Source organism: Perna viridis, chromosome 2, assembly GCF_037379345.1.
Source record: "Perna viridis isolate PV_CMFRI_1.1 ecotype Kerala chromosome 2, ASM3737934v1, whole genome shotgun sequence".
Classification (NCBI taxonomy): Eukaryota; Metazoa; Mollusca; class Bivalvia; order Mytilida; family Mytilidae; genus Perna; species Perna viridis.
The window spans coordinates 30,105,307-30,127,000 of NC_142446.1; the positions used below are offsets into that span (position 1 = coordinate 30,105,307).

At 35.3% G+C, this 21,694-nt stretch overlaps 1 protein-coding gene across 2 annotated transcripts; it reads right to left on the reverse strand.

The window, feature by feature from the left end:
• Positions 1–5,060: 5,060 nt before the first annotated feature.
• LOC148624571 (uncharacterized) lies at positions 5,061–20,111 on the reverse strand. Of its 2 annotated transcripts, none has more exons than XM_088567256.1 (3): positions 20,032–20,111; positions 17,614–17,678; positions 5,061–11,250 (listed from the first exon to the last, which is right to left on the reverse strand). In XM_088567256.1, exons 2-3 carry the CDS (start codon positions 17,669–17,671, stop codon positions 5,285–5,287), a joined length of 6,024 nt encoding a protein of 2,007 aa, XP_088423382.1. In that variant the 5' UTR covers positions 17,672–17,678; positions 20,032–20,111; the 3' UTR covers positions 5,061–5,284. The 2 variants fall into 2 exon arrangements, with proteins under 2 accessions (XP_088423382.1, XP_088423383.1); XM_088567257.1 differs by having other exon boundaries at positions 17,614–17,691; positions 20,032–20,100.
• Positions 20,112–21,694: the final 1,583 nt, after the last annotated feature.

The following is a 21,694-nucleotide window of genomic DNA, read 5'->3' on the forward strand; positions in this document are numbered from 1 at the left end:
CACAAAATGTGTGTTGGGGATTTTGATCCATTTTAAAACATAACCACTGTGTCTATTTATTATCAGAAGGTAAAGGCACTTATTTCAAGGAGTATCTTAAAAACTATGACGGATAGAGACATTCTTCATCAGCTTGAAGAGCTCTACTAAAGTCTCCATTGGGTAGAAGTTGTAGGACGACTCTTTGTTAGATTTATTGCCCTTGTAATCTAAAAAATAACTTTTTTTTGCAGTTTTTAGTCTTTATCTTGAAAACCATAATAGAAAGAAGAATACTTTGTATTGATGAGTTATTGTCATTAATAGGCAAAAATGATGGGTTATACTGCTTTTAGCCAATATTATGAAAAGCTTTCAATTGATGAAATGATATTCATGATAAGGTCTTCAAAAGTGTCCCAAGCTTTAGGACAACTCCTTGTTCAAGTTATTGCTCTTCAGAATGGAGGAAAATGAACAAGGTTAGCGATTCAGTGTATTTTTGATCATTTTTTGTGAACAAAAAACATGTCAGATTCCTCACAAACTCTTCAATCAGGCCTCAGATCTGTTAACTTTTTCAGGTTATTAAGGGCCATGCCTAAAAAATCAACTCCTTATATGACAGCAAAAAAAATTGTAATTGTATATTGGTATGGCGCTGTTATTGTCCATGTCATCAGCAGCAGTCGTTGTCCATAGACACTTTTAATTTGTGCAATAACTTGAGAATTTGTTGATCGTTTTTAAATTTTATAACAAGGTTACAAAACACGAAATGAAGGTTGGTAACGATTTTGGGGGTAACAAGTATTTCATGGAATTAAACTATGTAACTCCAGTAAAAGCATAGAAAAGTCAATATTATTCCACAATTAATATTCTATACCACAACGCCAGTGAATGGTCAGACTTGAATTGATTTTGTGGGTTAAGACTTGAACTTTAGAAAGAAGGGCAGGACAGAAAATGTCCAGACAATAACTTGACTACAATTTACGATAATTTATTTTTCCTACCATTTTGAAAAAAATCCTTATGAAAATCCCTGCCAACATTTTCCCGTAAGATTTCAGATATCTTTAAGGTATTGGAATTATAAGGGGTCAAAGGGGCCACACCCAAAAAAATTGACTTATTATTTTTTGGTCTGATTTTTAAATTTTTTAACTGAATTTCAATTTTTGTGCTGTATTGTGTCCAAACCAGTTATTGTGTCGTTAATGAATTGTAAATCTCTTTGCTTAATTGTGACAAAAACTAATACTGCGTTCACACTTGGTCCAGCTGTTCAGGGTTTGACCACTACCTGCTATGAGAAACAAAAATTATGAGTAAATGTAAACTTAAAACTTATAAAAATCGAGAGAAGAGATATATTTCAGGATTTCAAGTGACCCTGTATTTCCTTAATACAATCTTTTTAAAAATGCCCTCTAATTCCTATATTGACCTTTTCTATACAATAGTCCTTTGAATTACAACAGATGAGTCAAAAATTAAAAAGTGAAATTTTTTCACTCCACGCATGATTTCACATATACTTATATTTAATTATAAAATTTTCCTACAAACCCCCCCTTTTTTTTTTACCAAAATCTTGCCCTATTAAACATCCTTGTTTTAACCATAAGGTGCTTGATGACTTTAGATATTAACATAAACTTGGTTTTAATTGTAGTGATAAGAATTTCAGACTTTAATCATTTTTGACTGAAGTACCTGGGCTATTGTCCCATTGCCAACAAAGTTGGGTAGGAGATAAAGTAACTATTGTCTGTTTTTATACCCCTCGGGGTATATATGTTTCACTTTGTCTGTCTGTCCGAACTTTTTTCTAAGCAGCTTGGAGCATTGTTATGAAACTTTGTGGGATGCAATACGTGCATACTGTCAGGAATTTATGTTTGAACAAAATTGTAGAAATGATTTCTGTAGGAACTTAGGCATTTTTCAGGAAAACTTCATTGGTCTGATATGTTGTTCGCAACTCCTCTTCAGCGACTTGTAGGATTGTTATGCAACTTATTGGGGTGTTAGATTACGATATGAAGATGTGCATACTGTCAGAAATTTATAATTAACATAAGTTGTAGAAATGATGACCATTGGAACTTAAACATTTTTTTAGCAAAACTTGGTTTGATGCGTTGTGCACAACTACTCCTTAAGTATTATTAAAGTCTGACCATTGTGATATAAAAAATTATGGAACAATATCATAGACATTCCTAATGGAGTAACATAGTTGAATTCTATGAAATACTTGTTTTAGGCCCCCACTTCTAATGGTATCTTACGGTTTTCGAATTACAAGTGGTCAACGGGGAGCACACGCAAAAAAAAATCAACTTTTTCTGACGCAGTCGGTACAGTTTCGCTTTTCACCCTTCGACCTTAAGGACGCTCTTCTATGAAAACACAAGTCACTTGATCACAATTCTGTTTCCCCGATTGACCAAATACTGCTAACTTAGTGGCGTTCGAAAAAAAAACTCTATCAAAAATTTGAAATTGCGTGCCATGTGTTATTTTCTTGGAAGAAAATTAGAAACTTAGAAGTAAAAAAAACGATTTCTTAATGCGTCAGCTATCTTTGTTTTAAAGATAATACTCGTTTTTTTTGTTCTAATTTTGATGTCTTTGTTTTATTGGATTCCTCATAAAAATTCCCAAACTCCTACGCAGATGGTATATTCTTTATTTCAAAGTTCCTAAACCCCACCCTTATTGGAATTAGTACAGTACATCGGACTTTTAATGAGTATACACAGTGCTCTGAAGTCCTGTAAATTTTTTCACACCCTGTATATCAGAACTTATAAGCTAGCAGTGTCATACGTAGTAAAAATCAGGAATTGGTTAAAGGTATGCGTTGGAGACAGGGAAATCCCTTTCTGAATTTGTCAAACAGATTTCAGATACCTCTTTAATTTGTGGTCCGGTTTTGATCTTTTTATCAGACCCCTTTGTTGTGTCCATGATGAACTGTAAGACCGTTTGCTTAAATGTGTTAAAAGCTAATATGTGACCACACTTGCCCAAGTGAACAGAGTCTAGAGTTCAACTGCGACAAATGCAACGAAGGGCGAAGATCGAATATCCTAATGAAGATCAACAATATGAGGCCATTCCAACATGCTACTACTGTTCCAACTTCAAAACAGAAATACAAGCAAGTACACCAGCAAGAAATACCATTAGACATAGAATCAACATCAGAGAACTAATTGTTTTCCTCACGGATACCCTATCTGTACTACAAGCATTGACAAACAACAAACTTCCCATACTAAGGCACGCTCTTAACAAGAGCACACGAAAAGTAGTGCAATGGATCCAATCTCATTATGGAATTCATGGCAATGAGAAAGCAGACATACTAGCAAAGGAATGAGCAAAATAAGACCAACAAAATGGCCCGGTCGCAATAGATGAGGTGGAGACGATGATAAAAGTTATATTCTATACACCTTAACCACATAATACTATGGTTACCATCAGCTGACAAGATCTAAGCAAGTCATAATCTCAGAAGCAAGTACTCAATACTGGACACACTAGATTTAATCAACATTCATGCAGAAAACTTAATGTTGTACCATTTCCAATGTGCCAATGTGAAGAGGAACACGACTCCGAACACATTCTTCGGATATGAACAAAACTCAAAGGCCTTAGAAGACAAATTTGGCAATACCTAATACCATTCACAAAATGTTATATAGAACTATCGAATACCGAAAGAAGAAAAACAGATTCATCGAGAAATCTAATATACAAGAGTGAGCGGTGAACGAGAAGAACAGAGTTCAACATGCTGCACTTTGCAAAGCTCTTTATTTAGTTATTGCTTTATACCATAAATGAAACTGAATGACAGACTGTATGATTTTGATAGAAAAAAAATGTAGGAGAAAGTCTTAGGTGAGATGTCTTTCTCTGTAATGTTAGTCAACATATGAAAAATCCCGGCTGATTAAAAAAAATCATGCAATCAAGAACGGCCCTGTACTATTTTGTTTCAACCAATTGTTACTTAATCAGTTCACTCACATATGATGGCAAACTAACTAACAATCTTATAACGCCATGGCGCTGTTATATCCCACAGCATTTGGCGAGGTCCTACGTAGACACTTGGTTTTCATTCAATAACTTAAATATTAGTCGATGGATCTTAAGAAAATTTTACACCTAATATTCAAACCGCAAAAGAAAGGTTGACATTGAATTTTAGGGTTATGGCTTTAACAGTTTTTGAATTAGAGACCAATAATAAGCATTTCATTAAATACGAATGTTCAACTAAATATAAGCATATGATCTTTATGTTTTAAGTTTGTGTTTTGTTGTTTTTTTTTTATATAATTATTTTTGGAGGGTGGTAGCTGGTTGTGACACAAACTGTTTAGGAATAAGGGACAAGAAACAAGCTTTTTCCTGATGTATTGGGCAATAACTTTTATAAAAGTATATTGTTCTCCATGGAATTGTACCAAAGGTTTTGCACCACAAAAGGAATATTTGGTTTAATTCTGTGGCTATAAATCTTACTTTTAATAATAAGGGCTCAATAAGGAATTACCAGCATTTAATATAACTACACATTTTATATCGCTTAATTGCTTAATATTCTTTTTTTTTCTTTTCTTTTGTATGGATAACTATGAAATTGATTTTTGGGGGTGTAAACACCATGTTTAATGGCCTTAATTAGGGACCAAAAGAGGACATTTTTTTTCTGTTTTCATAACAATAACTACATTAACAGTGAATATGAAATAGTACTACATGTTCTATACCAAAGTAGGAAGATTTTAATGAATGTAGAGGTAGTGGCCGGCCCTTATCTTTTAGGAATGAAGTATAAAAGGGGTCAGAAATCAGCATTTTCCTTTGTATAAATAGCATATTTTCTAGGTTTGTTATTGCCAATCATTACCTTTAACCTTTAATCTAAAAAGTTTCAATGTCGTGTCCCAACTATTCTGGCACGAGCTCTGCGGTAGTATCAAGCTGTGCTATTCGAAGCATTTTATCATTTAATTGGTTTGCAAGCAAAATATAACATAACCGAATGAGAGTGCTTCTGTTTTTTTATTTTGCTTTTTTTTTGCGGCACAATTAGTCTTTAAGTTGATTTTAATTATTTCTTTTATGAGAACACAACTGTAAATATGGCTTCAATTGGCACAGGCTGTCCTTTTGGGGGGTATTATCCATTGATTATTTATGGTTTTTCGTTCAGCTTTTCAAGAAAAAAAATTTAAAAACAATAACGCACTTTAATAATTTGGTTATGTCAAGTTGAACAACCTCTTGGTGAACTAACAACTTTTTCGGATTTAGATCCTTTTTGGTTTGCATCTGGTAAAAATGTTTTAACCTCATCCGCCACACTGTTAAATGCAGTAATTAGTGAATCAACTTTCTTTCCTTTAAATCTGTTTATATCATGCCTTAGTTTTACTCTATCAACCACAAAATTATTTCCTTCTTCATTTTTGCACACAAATGCTCGTGGTTCGTTCGAAATTAATTTTTGTTTCTGACTTTGCGCCATCCCTCTTCTTCCTTCATCCAACAAAATTTCTCTCTCAGTGTCAAAGTACCGTGACTTCATGGCTTCTTCTTCAATTTCCCAATCAGAATCTGAATCCGCGCTTTCCGCATATTTGTCATTTTTGTAGCATTGGTGTAAACCATTACCCTGAGCTCCGCGCATACCGTCTCCTACCTTAGTATAGTTCCCGCGTATATCATGATTAGGAGCTCTGTATCTTTGAGCTAGGGTATTCACACTTATACCTAAATTCTGATATGATCCATCTTTTCTCGTCCTTTGTTTTATGCTTTCAATGTTATACTGGGTGTACCTTTTAGAGATGTCAGTGACATCTATCCCCATATTCTGATATGACGGAACTTTTTCAGACTTCTGGATTTTGATTTTGTCAATTTGATATGGCGTATATTGACTAGCGATTTCACCAACGTTAATACCCAAATTTTGAAATGACCTAACTTTATCTGCTTTTGGTGCCATATCTTTTTTGTTACTTGCATAACGATTTGCAAGGCTGTTTACATCAATTCTCATATTTTGGTATGATCGAACTTCATTCGCCTCTGGACTTGCGTCGGTGTTGTAATTAGTGTACTTTTTTGATAGGTTTACAACAGATATGCCAAGGTTTTCGTATGAAGGATTGTTCGTTTTCTTCTCAAATGTCTTGGGATTAGACAGAACAGCACACCTCTCTGATAAGGGCCCAACACGCTCCAGGGATTCGTGTAAACGTTTTTCGTGATTTAATTTCCACTGATCATCCTCACAGATTGTATTTGCTTCTCCTTGTGAATGTAAACTTTGATCAGATTGATTTTTCTCTATTCTATCCGCAAGACTGTCAAATGATTTATCACAAAACACGTGACATTTTGCTCCAGAGGCTTGACTGATAGACTCTGCAAGACGGTCAAATGATAAGTCTTTAGACGGTGTCGTAACACCAAACATTTCATAATCATCTGGCATCTCTATGGTTTTTTTAACCTTTATTTCCTGCATGTCATTTCTCATCATAAGGTCATGGTTTGATGTATTTGATAGTCGGGACTTCGTTTTGTCACTTTTGACATTATCACTAGTAACCATCGTGTGACGATTAATCATCAGTTTGTTATGTGACTTTAATGACCTTGCCTTCGAATGATCATCTAAGATGGCAACGTTTTGAATGCCCCCGCTTCCTACGTTTTGAATATTTTCTAAATTTGTTGGAATAGTTCTTGGTTTAGTTTTGGAACCTCTAGCGAAATATACCATTGTACCTCTTGCGTCAATTTTGTTTACTTGTTCATTGCTTGCCGACCGATATATTCGAGCTAAAGGCGCATTACATGTTACCTCCTTGTGTGATACCATTGTTTCTCTTTCCTTGTCGCTGTCCATGGGTTTATAATGAGTTAAATTTGAACGGTTATCAGCAACTATTGATGTATAGGTCATAGCATCTCTTGTGCCAATTTCATTTCCTGATTCAGCACCCATTGTTTCATACATTTCCGATCTAGAATCGATTCGTGGCAACTCAGCGCTTGAGCCACTTTTTGTGTCAAGATTGCTTCCGAATTCACACGGTGTTGCACTGGACACTGTGGCTCGCGATTGATCAAATGTGACACCAGCGCTTGGTTCTTGTGCATTTCTTGTTTCTAAGTCATCAGATATTGGTCTTGACACACTGACAGTCGAGCGTACATCTGGCTTTTGGCCCCACGTAAACCTCGTGTCAGTTTCGTTCTCTGAGCTAAAACGAAGCAAATTACGCAGGTTGGCATTTGAATCGTCACGTATTACTTCAGCACTTGAGCCCTTTGTGTCAAGAGCAGGCGTGGATTCATGATATTTTGAATCGTTCATCCTTAAGTTTGATCGATCATCTGTGACATCGTTGTCAATTACAACCAAATTTCCTGTGTCAAACTTATCTTCCGATCCACGATTAGTTGAACTGTACAGTTTGGTTTTAAAGGCGTTGTAATTTGACACACTTGTGTTAATACCAAATGCCACACGTGGGTATAATTTGTCGTGCTGTTCAACGGCTGTTGGATTGCCAATTTTAGACATATTATGGTCTGATGAATTAATCGAACATCCGACATGCTCATTCTCTGATTCACCGGTTGTCGGTTGATATATTCTAACCCATGAATTGCCTCCACTGGAAATCGCCCCTTCTCTTAAATCTTCGCTTCCATCAGATTCTTCGAGATTCATTAGTTGACTCTGATTATGTTTGTTTTCCATTTTGGACGATATCTCGATATTTTCCTCGTGTTTACTTAACCGCCTAGAAAATGACTTTATGTCGTTTTCTAATACCAGAAATGAATTTTCATCCTGCTTCATTTTTTCTCTAGCCTTTTCATACTTTGATTGATCGTTCCTATCTTCGTTTGATTGTAAGGTTGACTGAAACTCATCAACACAGTCTTCGAAGGAAGCAGATTCTTCACTGGACCAACTGCTAGATTCCGGGGGTACTTCATTGAAGACCTGGTTACTCGTTCTTTCGTTGGATTGTTTTTGTATCAGTGAAGATTGAACATCTATTTTATCATTGGCAAATGTTCTAGAAACCCCATTTTTATCAGCCCTCGTTGTATCACCGTTTTGATACTGTGTTGATCGTTTAGGATTATTCCTCGTGCTTGTACCCAAATTTTCGTATGATCCGACTTGATTTGTTTCTTGCAATGATTCAATATTGTCGTTGATATTTTGTTGTGTGATTTCATTTGACTGCATTATACTTTCTTGGTATGGTTCGTTTGGAATCTGTCCTACATCATGTGCAGTACCATCACAGTCTTGGCAAAAGTTTTCATCCTCACCTTCTGAGCTCAACAAGCAAGAGGAATCTGGAAGATTCTCTTGTTGTTCAGTGTTAAACTGTACATAACTATGTATTCCATCTGTTTTTTCAAACGCCTCTGTTTCTTTAGCGTCTGGAATTATACTGTTGACTGAAAAATCTTCTTCTGCTCTGTACATACCGAGGTTGTATTTGAGACCCATCGGTTTTCTACCTACTACCATATCTCGCGCATTCACAAAATCATTACAATGAATGATGTGAGTATTTTTATCAGCTTTTTCTGGAGATTTTGACATATCCAAGAAGAAGTCATCCTTCGTCTTGTGGCAACTTTGCCTTATTACGGAGTTTGTTCGTTTATGTTTTCTGCATTTATCTTTGTGCTTGAGACTAATGCTTTTGAAGAGTTTTTGTAATGCTATCAGAAACATCATACGTCGTATTCTATCAGTATCTAATTTGCAATTTTTCAAATATTTCTGAACTTTCTCTAATGAATTTGATCCTTTCAATGTTTTAGTCCTGACTCCAGGGAAAATACTCTTGTATAATTCTCTTCTGACTTCCTTTCCTTTACTCGAGCACTCTAACGTTTTAATGCGTTTCTCTATTATTTCTTTTACTCTTTGGAATAGCATTCTATACCTTCTTGATTTCCTTCCGCAGACTTCTAGCTCGGCTAATAATGTCTGTAAGTTTTCTGCAAATTTATCATCAGCTGACGTAATGTGGCTGTCGAAAAGTGTCAAATCACTAAACGATACCCTTTTGGAGTTTGACTTTTGAAAATCGGTCTTCAAACATGTTTTCATAGATTTGCAATTTTTGTATGAATATTGTTCAAACGAAGAATCTGACCTTGCAGGTCCGTAAACAGACTCTGACCCCCCTGAATCTTCTATCTGTAACCAGCTGTTGTTTCCACTGGAGATATTTTCGTTAGAAGTACTGGTGGTTTTTTGGCAGAGGACCTGGTAAAAATCTAGTTTATCGTCAGTTTCATTACCATTCGATACGGGTTGGGTAACATTCACATCTGGAACATGTCCGTCACTATACTGATCACTTTCTTCGTCATCGCCATAATAATGCGTCTCTGAAGATTTCCTTGGTTTTGTCATTTGACTTATCTCATTCGCTCCTTCTTCGTGGATTTCCCCGTTGCTGTTTTCCCGCACAGTCGATGCATTTGTTCGATTCGGTTCCTTGCTTCTTAGCATAAGCTGTGTGTCTGTATTGTTGTTCTCTCTTATTAGTGAATTATCTTCAAAGCATAACGAACGTATTGCGTTGCATAAGTCTTCTTCATCAGTGGAGTAATTGCTTCCAGTATTAGATTCATTCTGACTCGACGTTCCCGAATCTACATCGATAAGATGTTTTGTTTCACTCCATGTTTTGCATAAACTAGACCATACTCCTACCTCAGAATTGTCCATCGCACTAACGTCCTCTGGAAAGACATCAGAGGAACTAGAACAAGTTATATAATCATTAGATCTAGCTTCCTTCTCTAGAAGGGAATGCGTCTTTGGTGTTGACCATTTGGTGTCTTCACCGGACGTAGACAAGTTTTCTGTAAGGGTGGTACCCTTCGAGTTTTGAGAAGTTAATTGCCAGTTAAGTTCTTGTGGTTTTTGATTGTTTGGCGTAATTTTCTCGTAATCTGTTTGATCCGCATTGTTCCGTTTCATACCATATGAACAGCCATCGATATAACTTCGGTCAAAAGCCTGATTTATTTCTCCCGGTTCGTTTGGTGATGCAGTTTCTCTAAAGCCGTTTAGTGTCTTAACAGTTCCTCTCTCCGAATTAAAGATGTGTCCATCATCCTTCCAGTTTGAAGTAGTTATAGAATTCTGTACATCACTTATTTTTACTGGCTCTTGCACGGTAGAACAGAGAGGATATGCATCACATCTTTGGGGAATTGACCTCTCAAAACATTGTTCATTGTTTTCACTTCTTTTAATAGCCTGTTGCTTTGCGTATCGTGACTTGTAGGTGACGTACGGGTCATCGAAATAATCGTCTTTTAATTCAAACTCATCGTCATCATAATTTTGAGGACCATATACAATAAAATGTGGGTCTTTTACCTCAGCTATATCATCGTCGTTTTCTGATAGAGCAACTAGACAGTAATTTTTATGCACAAAATTGACAGAACTTTCCCATGGATCGAACAGTTTACGGAGGACATGGTCATCGCATACACTTGAAGAAACTGAAGACAGTGTAGAAGAAGATGATGATTTTTCAACGCACTTATTTGCATTAAATTGCTCAAAGCTTTGTATCATTTCTTGTACTCTGTTTTTACGTTCATTTTGCCCATTGCATTGTAAACTTAAGTCCTGTGCATAATAAGTTCCATTATTTTCTGCAGCATATATCAATTCGTTTTGAGTACCACATGATTTGTCACTTGTTTGATATTTACGTGACTTTTCAGACTTCACTTCGATTTTTGTACCACCGCCTTCTTTAATAACAGTAACATCAACTTTGACGGCAAATCTTTGAAATTTCATCTGAATCCGGCGCGTCTGGGAGATGGCATTATGATATTCTTCGTCGCCATCGTCACTCTCTGACGAATCGCAACTGAAAAACTCTTCCGAGGAAGAGCATGACTTGTAGTCTTCGATGTCATCATCAAAACTGGTTCGATAAAACGTGTAAGATGGACTTGAATTCCACGACTGAGCCGTCTCTTCAACAAATATTGACGAAAATGGGAGAGCATTTTCAAAGGGTACAAATTCGAAATTTGTCCACGAAAAGAGATCATCGTTTCCTTGTGCGGCATCATATCCACCATCTCCGAATGTGTCCCAATCAAAGGAGGTTTCTGACAATGTAATCCGTAGTGGTGTATCTAAACAGACAATAATTACTTTAAAATACGATAATCTTATCGGATAATCGGCTTTACACGCTAGCGCGCTTCATTGGAAATGTGCTAGGGTAAACGCTTTTACACACGGATGAAACATTAAAAAAAAAAACGAAACAGAAAATGAATTTAAAAAAATATTGTAATTCATTTCTGGTTTATTTCCCGCTTTTTATCAAGTACACCCTTTTAGCGAAAATTTCCGTTATTGTCGGCTATACTGATCAAACCTCTTTCAAAACTTTTAACTTCTATACTCACAGCTGTCAAAGAGGATTCGCAGTCCTACCACAACACTTGTTACTCCCGTAGTGGTATTAATTCAATGTGGATCTTGAAAAAATCGAAAGACCTTTTGGAGGCAATCAGTTCAAGACTTATTATCAGAATATAATAGCATTAAAACCTATGATTTTTCAACATTGTATACTTCTATTCCACATATTCAGTTAAAATCCCGACTTATTATCGTTGTTTTTCCCCCAGAAAAGATGGTACACTTAGATACAAATATATAGTTCTTGGTAGAGATTCCTCATACTTTGTTAAAAAATAATTCCAAATCATCTTCCAAATATACAGAAGATGTTTACGAAATGCTGGAATTTTTAATCAACAACATATTTGTCCAGTGTGGTGGACGCGTTTTTCAACAAACGATCTTAACTCATGACCTCTTGTTCAGCTGTCAAGTCCTTATTATTATTATTTTTTTTATCAAACTCTGTATAAAATAGCCTTGTTTCAAAGCACATTCACTCTGCTTGTATATGAAATCAAATTGTGGTTTCTAGAGTAAAAAATAAAATTGCCAGAACCTAAAAATCGGAAAACAGTCCATGACCGTATATATACGGTTCCCGCATGGTAAGGGTTAAAACTTCATCCCAATACTATTAAATATTTACTCGGTGTCCACATCAACGGGTGGATAGTATAAATTGTTAACGCAATGAAGATCAAAGGGAACCAAGATTATAGCGGTAATCAAAAGAATGTAATCCAGGGACAAAGACAAGACACGGAAAAAAGATATACACAACAAAGAACATAAAGTAACTAAAATCATACATACAAAGTAACAAAAGTAAATGAGCAACTCGGACTCCACTAAAAACTGGGAGCATGGACCAGGTGCATCGGTAGGGTAAGCGTCCTCTGCTTTTCTAGAAACACCCGCCGAGTTGCTCATAAAAAGTCAAGTCCGGGGTAGACAATACATTATAAACATTATAAATACATTCTTTGTTAAATAGTTGTATATATGGAGATGTGTAGTAAGACAAGGCTACTCATAAGCCTGTCGTGAAATTTAATAAAAATATTTTATATCATTTAGCGGAATATTTTGTGACGTACAAGTAATATATCTATGTACATTAATGTAATTCTCAGAATCAGGCATACTGTGTTGCATGAAAATTAAACCATAGTTATCACTTTATATACAAATAACTAGTTGTCGGTAGTACAATTGAACGACTGATGCATATGCATATGTATTTCGTTGACTCGTTAGTATTCCCCCACATTTTTGTTTTGTATATACAAGATGTAGATAATGAACATCACTATTATTGCTCACCGATCAATCGACACTTAGTTAAATCGGCACGAAGGGTACATTAAATCGGGACCTGGTCATATATCGGAACTTTGGTAACAAGTCAAATTGACACTCTGTTAAATATGCACCTATACTTGTGGTTGGTTTTCGGTACTAAGACTAAGTTAAATCGGGACCTGGTCAAATTTCACTCTTTTGAGATTATATTTATTAGTTTTAATTAGAAAAATATACTGCGCTTCATCCAATAAAATATTTATTGGAAATTTAAGTTGAACTGCATTGTTATTGAAATGTAAAAACGTGTATGCGTAAAAGAGTAATCAAGGGAACCAAGGTTATAGCGGTAATCAAAAGAATGTAATCCAGGGACAAAGACCAGACATGAAAAACAAAGAACATAAAGTAATTAAAATCATACATACAAAGTAACAAAAGCAAATTAGCAACTCGGACTTCACTAAAAACTGGGAGCATGGACCAGGTGCACCAGTAGGGTAAGCGTCCTCTGCTTTTCTAGACACACCGGCCGAGTTGCTCATAAAAGTCCGAGGTAGACGAAACAGGAAAGGAAAACTATGACACGTTGAACAAATCAGTTTTCATGGCGCAGATGGATACACCGTAACGATCCACAAGTTCATGACGACGACCATAAACTTCTGTAGTGATGACTTCAATCTTGTAGCAACATAACCCTTCTCCAGAAGCCTATTTGTTAGAATTCTAGCGCGATACAAAACGTCTGCGTAGTCTCGGCAAGCTCTGGCATAACGTATGAGTTGTGATATGAACACTCCATACGCAGGTGCTGAAGGGATGTTGCCACAGATGGATGAAAGGAAAGTTGATAATTCTGAATGAAAAGTCGTCACGTTTGTCGTAAAGTTTGGTCAAAGGTTTTCCTTCACCATCGATTTCTAAGTGTAGGTCAAATATGAGGCTGACTTCACAGTGTTTGTAGTATCCCTTATCTCAAGTTCTTTGGTGTAGATGCAATGTATCAAATCCCGGAAATTAGGATTGTTTTAGGTTACAGACCACCAATTCAACCAATGAGCATTTGGAACATACGCAAAAATAGTCCTACGCAGAAATTACCCCTGTTCCTCATAGTGCTGTGAAAAAAGTACTCATCTTATTTAAAAAATTTAAACAGTTTCTGAAAGGAAAAACATTTCTGTACATTTTATAGGTGCATTTTGCTTCTTGTGATGTGAAGCCTAATCTCCATAATGATTTTTAAATATACCCCTATCTTGTGAAAACACTGGGATTTCCCATGCTATTTATAGACCCTTCACTTCCGGTGACCAGTACTGCACTGCAAGTCTGCTAACCCCACATGCCATTCTGAGGATTGTGAGCTGACATATGTAGAATCATGCTGATATATAGTCCTCTGCAGGTTAAAGTTAAGGTAAAGTCCAGAGAAGCCATTGAATATTGTGAAATTAGCATAGAAGCCTATGGAAAGTGGAATCAGTGGTTTCTAGCCTTAAAGATAATACATCATCTATATAGCGGAAACTGAGGTAGAACAATACAGTTAGGTCATTTCTGAAAATTTGGTCTCATTTTGTTGAATTAAAGCTGTTTTGAGGCAGTCCGCACAGAAATTTCTAGTGTTTTGTCATAAAAAAGTGGATATTTTTTTAAATCCTTGGTGTGTGGAATTTCAAGTCATTTATAAGTAATTTAGTGATTATTCTTATAAAATCCAGTAGCCATGGTAACATACTGAAAAAAAAAATATTACTGAGTTTTAGTACAAATCAGGGGTACCTTTCCAAAACTAACAGACAAATACCATGTTTTATAAAATATCAGGCACTTAGACACTACCACAGGATGAAAGCATGCATGGAGAAGGTGGGAAAAAGGTAAAAATAATAAGACCTTTTTCGATTCATTCTCTCACAATTTTAGTCCCAAAAGTTCGTGCGAAATAAGGTGTTTTGAAAATCAGCCATCTGATGCTGAGGAGAGAACCTAATACGGCAGGGGACTGAAACGTTCCGGATACCATTCTTCATTTAAATTACACCTGTTTACCATAACATATATTACATCTGTCTATGTATAAATGCTTATCTACATTTAAACAATATATCCACCAAATTTCAACTTTTAATTTTAAGTTTTACAAAATTTGATCGGGGGTATCTTGGTGTGCGAAACAGTGCGCCTTAATGTAACTGTATAGTGCACCCTGAGATCAAAAGATCAAGCCAAAGGATATTCTTTCTTTCGGATCAGATCAGCTATAAAGTAAGCCTCACAAGAGTGAAGGAATAGGTCAGCAAGTAAAGGAGCACAATTTGTTCCCATTGGAATGACGACCGTTTATTGAAAAACACGTCCACCACACTGGACAAATATGTTGTCGATTAAGAATTCCCGCATTTTGTAAACAGCTTCCTCTGTATATTTGGAAGATGATTTGGAATTATTTTTACAAAGTATGAGGAATCTCTACCAAGGAATATATATCTGTATCTAGGTGTACCATCTTTTTTGGAAAAACAACGATGTATAATGTTTTAAGTCGGGACTTTAACTGAGTATGTGGAATAGAGGTATACAGTGTTAAAAAATCATAGGTTTTAATGCTATTATATTCAGATAATAGTTTTGAAGTGATTGTCTCTAAAAGATCTTTCGAATTTTTCAGGATCCACATTGAATTAATACCACTACGGGAGTAAGCAGTGTTGCGGTAGGACTGCAGACCCTCTTTGACAGTTGTGAGTATAGAAGTTAAAAGTTTTGAAAGAGGTTTGGTTGTTCATTTCGCAGATCCAGCTATGAAACGTTGTTTGTATGGATTCTTGTTGAGTTTAGAAATCCAGTGCACAGACGGTAAATCACAATCATCGTCCTTGGTAGAGAGACCAAAAGAAGATAGCACAGATTTATGGCTTTCCACAATCTCTTCTTTGGAGAGAGTGGTAGCAGTATAGGTCTTATCACTGCTATTATTTTCTACGTCTACCTTTGGATGTTACACGTTTTGCAGACAAAAACTTTTGTCTGCTGGTACGACAACATACTTTTCATGTATAGTAGACAATGTTTTTGCTCTACATCGGGGTCTTTGAAAACTGATGTAGCCTTGGCACTCATTGACCTACTTAAAACTTTCATTCGTTTCAAAATTAAAAAATTCAAAAAAGACTTCACAGCCTTTAACCACTCTGACAGAGAATCAATGTCTTCTTGTTCTCGTTTTATCCATTTTCTTGCATAGTCCACGACGGCATCCATAAGAACTTTAAAGTTATAATTCCAATTGTTTCACGGTACTTGGGGCCTTTAGAAAGGATATTACGCAAAGATTCGTTTTCTATGATCACCCGTAACGACGTGACTAGAAGGACCATATCTGAAACGAGAGCTTTTGCAAGAACAATCAGGTGGTTTAGCCTTGAAGTCCTCAATCTCGAGGTTCTGCAATAGCCTTTTGTAATTGAAAATTTTGGATGCAGTGGGTGAAGTATAGCAATATGAAATAATTTGTATGGATTTTGTCTTTGAAATATAGGGGAATGGGATAAGAAGATGCGTTCTTGGTCAACCAAAGACAGTCCATGTTTTGCACCAGAAAACCCAAAAGTTCATGAAAAAAACTACATAGGGAATCACAATGGCATCATTTGATACAAATGAATATGAAAGTTTCATCAAATTCCATTCAGCGGTTTTAGGGGAGTTGTGGAGTTGTGGAGTTGGTCCCCGTTAGTCAACCAGTAATTAAGTCCATGTTGTGAATCAGGAAAACCCCAAAAGGCATTAAAATGGTAATAAAATAGGAGGTGCATATTGGTATCATGTGATAAAGAATTTGTGATAGTTTCACTAAATTCTATTCATTGGTTTAAGAGGAGTTGTGGATTTCAATGTATCCTCTCCTTGGTCGACCAATAACAAAGACCATGTTCAATATCTAGATATCCCTACAGCTATTCAAATTACAAAACAAAATCAGTGGTAATGAGAGTGCGGCAGTCATTCATATATACACAAAAAAAGCGTTTATTACCTCAATTATGAGGTACAATACTCAATAAGTATAATCTGCCTAACACTTCTAACACACAAGTATGTATGTACATATCCCTCATCAATAAGGGTAACAACAAAATTACCGAACACTAATTCGATCCATAATCAAGTCAAGTCCAAAATAAATCTGGCAAAAATAGATATTACACCACCGGAGTAGCTGGTATAAGAGACCGCTAAAATGACACTAGCTTTTTAACTTGAAAGTCAAATATATTGCCCAACAACGCAAACTGGGTGTCATGTACTGTCTTTAGTTTTGAATATCCATTTCCTTCGTTATTTAAATATATTATTTTGTAAATAAAATGACCAAACGCAACAGTGAGCAAGCTTTTTGGAAAGTGTATACTTATTCGTAAGCGGTTAAGAATGTCGCCGTTTAATTTGTATGAATTACATGTAAAATTAGTGAACTCAAAATTTTATGTACATGTACAATATCATCTTCCGAGTCGGCAGATAACTCGCCTTTTAACATCGCTTTCCAATCATATTTGTATCTAGATCTTGTTTCCCAGCTATGAAAACTGAAAGTATTTAGCGGATATAGTAATTTCACAAACGTATACCTTGTATATTGTATATTATTTTAAAATGGTTCAAATTACTCATGCAAACCAGTTATTTTTTTTAATTGGGTAGGTGAGGAAATGGAAAGCATCATTGACTTCTCCGAATTGTGATTTAAAAGAGTTTTACTGTTTACTTACCTCCGGCACCATTAGCTAACGGGACAGCAAATGCCAAGGCCTCCATGTCATCGACCATAAATTCACTACAAAAAATATCTAGAACTTTTGCTGATAATAGGTGTAAAACCTGATTCGTGCAACTAAAGTATTACCTTCATACTATCAATATTACAGGAATCGTGACCAAATTCATTGTATATATGTAAAATTATTTTTATATGTTTAATTTACACACGGGTGCACTTGGCCAGCTAGGCTATATGCCCTAGTGGTCTAGGGCGCTGACCTAGAAGAGGGAACGACCAAAAATTTGCTTCGCAAATTTGACAGTTCTAACATCGTTGGGCTGATCGGGAAACACCTGGAAAATTGGTGTCTCAACAAGAACTTTAAAAAAATACGAATTTTTGTTATTACAAATTAAGGCTAATTGATTGTTAAAACTAAGAAATGGCATTTTGATAATAATATTTTTACAAAACACACACAAAAATATTACAGGGGCTGACTAGAAGTAAATACCATTGCATATACAGAATATGCACAGGACGATGGCTACGAACATTACACAAATTATCTGTCATAGTAAGCTAAATAGTATTTACTGCTTCTGTTTTATATTTTTAACCAAAAAGTTACTTATATAAGATGTGTTTTTCTTAAATCACACAACAACAAAAATCATTCATTGTAATCTTTGCAGTGGCGCTTCTTTGAAAATTCCCGACCTAGGCGTTCAATTCAGACTAAAGTTGTCGAAAATGCATTTTCATCGATTTTTGTTAGTAATTTTTGTTCTTTTTCTCATCTAATTTTTCAAAATTTGCATTTTGGAACCAATAAGGGTTTTTTTCTAAAGATTCTAATGCAAATTCCGGACATTTTGAAATCGGCCCTACTTGTGGTCAGAATCCTGGGGGAAATAGCCCAGGTCCATTTCGCCATCAGAATTGGGTTTTAAATCGCTAATTAATGCAGAAAAAACTGAAGCAACTGAACACTACTCACTGCAACATAAACAATTTGGTGAATATTGGAAAATTCATGTATATACCCATCCTTCTGTCACACTGTCAAGCGAGAAAATGATCGTGAACATTAAAAACAATTTAAAGCATTGCAGCGTGGTTATGATGAAGGGTCTTCTGAATTTGTTTGTTTCCATCAATTTCGGAAGTGGCCCCCTACATGTTCAATCTCGCATCATTTTAAACTTGCGAATTATTGCTTTGTTTATGGCCGTTTATATCCACGAATCTATCACAAAAAAAAGAATCAAGCATGTTGTATATGTCCACCAAATCATAATATTAAACAAATTCTGCTTTTATTATGTGAACGGAGATGCAAAAAAAAAATTAATTATTATAATCGTGAGCAATTATTTTTTTTCAGCATTGAAAAATTAATAAATAAATCGTTTAAATTGTACTTCTGCATCGAAGGAATTCTTTCGCGAATGGTTATATGAACAATTGTTAATTTATTTTATGCAGATATTTCCTCAATTGCGAATAATGTATAACTTGGGGTGTCGTTGCAGATACTCTACTGCATCAAAGATCGCAAAATTTCACGTACTTATATCCGAGAGAACGATCATACACACTGTGCTACAACAAATGTTACATTTGTAAACTCTGCAATCATTCGGTTACAAAATTGTATTTCGTGAACCTGTAGCGATTTTTTTGGTGATAATTTTTACTTTTACAAATTATTTTGTTATTTTGCACATCGACGACCGTCCATACAGATACACGAATGTGTCATTCGTAAAATATCGTAAAAGAGCTGGGTAGCTGTGTTCATATAGTGTATGCGATAGCGATTTTGCTGAATCGTAAATATCGATAAATTTGCATTTTCTGGACAAACTTCAAAATCAATGGTGCATTAATCCATATTATTTATAAATGATAATACTTTTGTCAGACACCATTGCTTTGTTTTGCAGTTTTGCAGCAATTGCTGAAAAATAACAAAATGAACCGAGAAACACCTAACTAGTAGTTCACGATCCTTAACCACCTCGGTTCAGAAGTTGTAAAAACTACATATATTATTGATCTGTTCACGAGCATCTATCTCGCTTGACAGAGTGCTGGGGTAAGTTTACATAGGTGAAGTCTTACTACTTACTAAGTTATACTATTTATGATAATTGAACTAATCTAACATCTGTCGAAATAGCATACTTTTTAGTACGAAAGGTTACTTGTATGGATAATGCATCACTCTTACAAATAATCCAGCAAAGCAATCATGGTGTGCCCCTTTCTCGTTATCATTATATAGTTATTAATTATCATTTAGTAATAAACTATTTAAATTTTAAATAAAATACGGTCTTACGTATAAACAAAAGTAATGTTTAAAAAACCGTTATTTTAATGTTTACCTATTCGCGTAAACTTCGTAACATTTTCAACTTACCATTTTCTGGAACTGGAAACCGGACAGGTTTGTTTTGTTTATCAACGCCACCATGTCATGTGTTGTTCCTTGCGTCGTTGTTAATGATTTCATTACCAAGGCCGTCGTAGACGTCATAGTGACATAAAAACTTCGCGTCGGAAGATTGATTTGTGGAACACAAATACGTCGATCCCGAAAGGCTGAAACACATTACATTTAAGTTTTTATAAGTTTATAAAACTTTCTAATGGGCTAAATGCCGGATTCGAGGAGGGTTTCGGGGTTGGACCTCCTTTTGTATGACACTTTACCAAATTTTAAAGCTTTGTAATAGGAGTTATCGTGCAGAATTTGACGCAGGTGCAAGTCAGTTCTTAAGAGGTCTACAGTCAGGAACCCAAGTTTAAAACTCTATTTTATTATTGTTTCTCCACGGGCTGGCCATTTATGTCGCATTGTTTTACCCCGAGCGATAGCGACATAAATGATCAGCCCGTGGTAAAACAATGATAAAATGGAGTTTCTGTAATTTATTTCGATTCTAACAGGACTAGTTTCTTCATATTTTTAATAGACGCAGCCTATGTGTTGCACGCTATGTTGGTTATTTGTTTATCATATTTTTACCATGGCTGTGGTCTAAAGAGCTTTTAAACACGTCATATTGATCTGACCATGGTCATGATATAAATCCAATGTCCCATAGATTCATACTAGTTCACCATGTCTACTCGATTATTTTTTATTTGTTTTGTTACATTGTAACAAGTTTTCTGGTTGGTTAGTTCTCTTTGAGCAACCCCAGAACCCAGCCTTTCAAATGTTCTATATACGCAAGGCAACTATAAGGCCGCTTAGGATATTTACTCAGGTTTCCAGATTAGTTTCCAGATTAGAGTAGAACTTGTTTTTGGCACTGTGACGTTATTAACTTCAATCGGCCCGCAATCCGCAATTCAAATGATCCCAAACAAAATAACATTTTATTACATTAAGTGCATAATGTATTTTCTCTTTTGTTGTTCTTATAGCGACCAGTTTCAATTGCCTTAGAGGATTGCCTTTTAGCCTGGAATTTATATGAATTTCTCATTTCAAATCTTGATTTAATTTAGAGTTATTCTTCTGTTTAATTGTTTTAGCTTGCTATAAGGAAATAGTTTTTAACTTTCGGTGAGACGATAATTTATTGAAAAAGTTTGACTTGCATTTTTTTGCATGACCTTTTTAAATTTTTTTTCTTTAAGAAATGGATTAATATCATTAGTATTTAGTCTACAAAAATAAAACATAGCCTGATTTTTTAATAACGGATGCTATACGAAATATGCCGCAAGTTCAAATTTTAATGTTACATGTATATTGCATGCAGTTCTCTTCAAACTTAAGATTGACTGGCAGTGTCTGTTATGGACAATATCGAAACTATATTTGTTTTCCAGAGTTAAAATGTCACAGATTAAAGGTTTTTTTTGGTGCGCACTAATCATGAATTTTGAAATACTGAAATAATTTCCCATACACCAGAATTCTGAGTTTTATAATTAACTGTTAACTGTAAACTGTAGTGACCAAGACCATATTATTTCGTATAATCTGTTCAAAAAATAGAAACATTCCTTGATAAGTTATTAGATTGAAATAATTTTAGTGTAATAATCATTCCTTTATTCACACTTAT

Excerpts from the sequence above, each read along its gene's own strand:
- LOC148624571 (XM_088567256.1), bottom strand. The coding sequence starts at position 17,671 with ATGGTCGATGACATGGAGGCCTTGGCATTTGCTGTCCCGTTAGCTAAT. Across the intron at positions 11,251-17,613 it reads GTTAGCTAATGGTGCCGGAG|ATACACCACTACGGATTACA; the intron begins GTAAGTAAACAG and ends TTGTCTGTTTAG.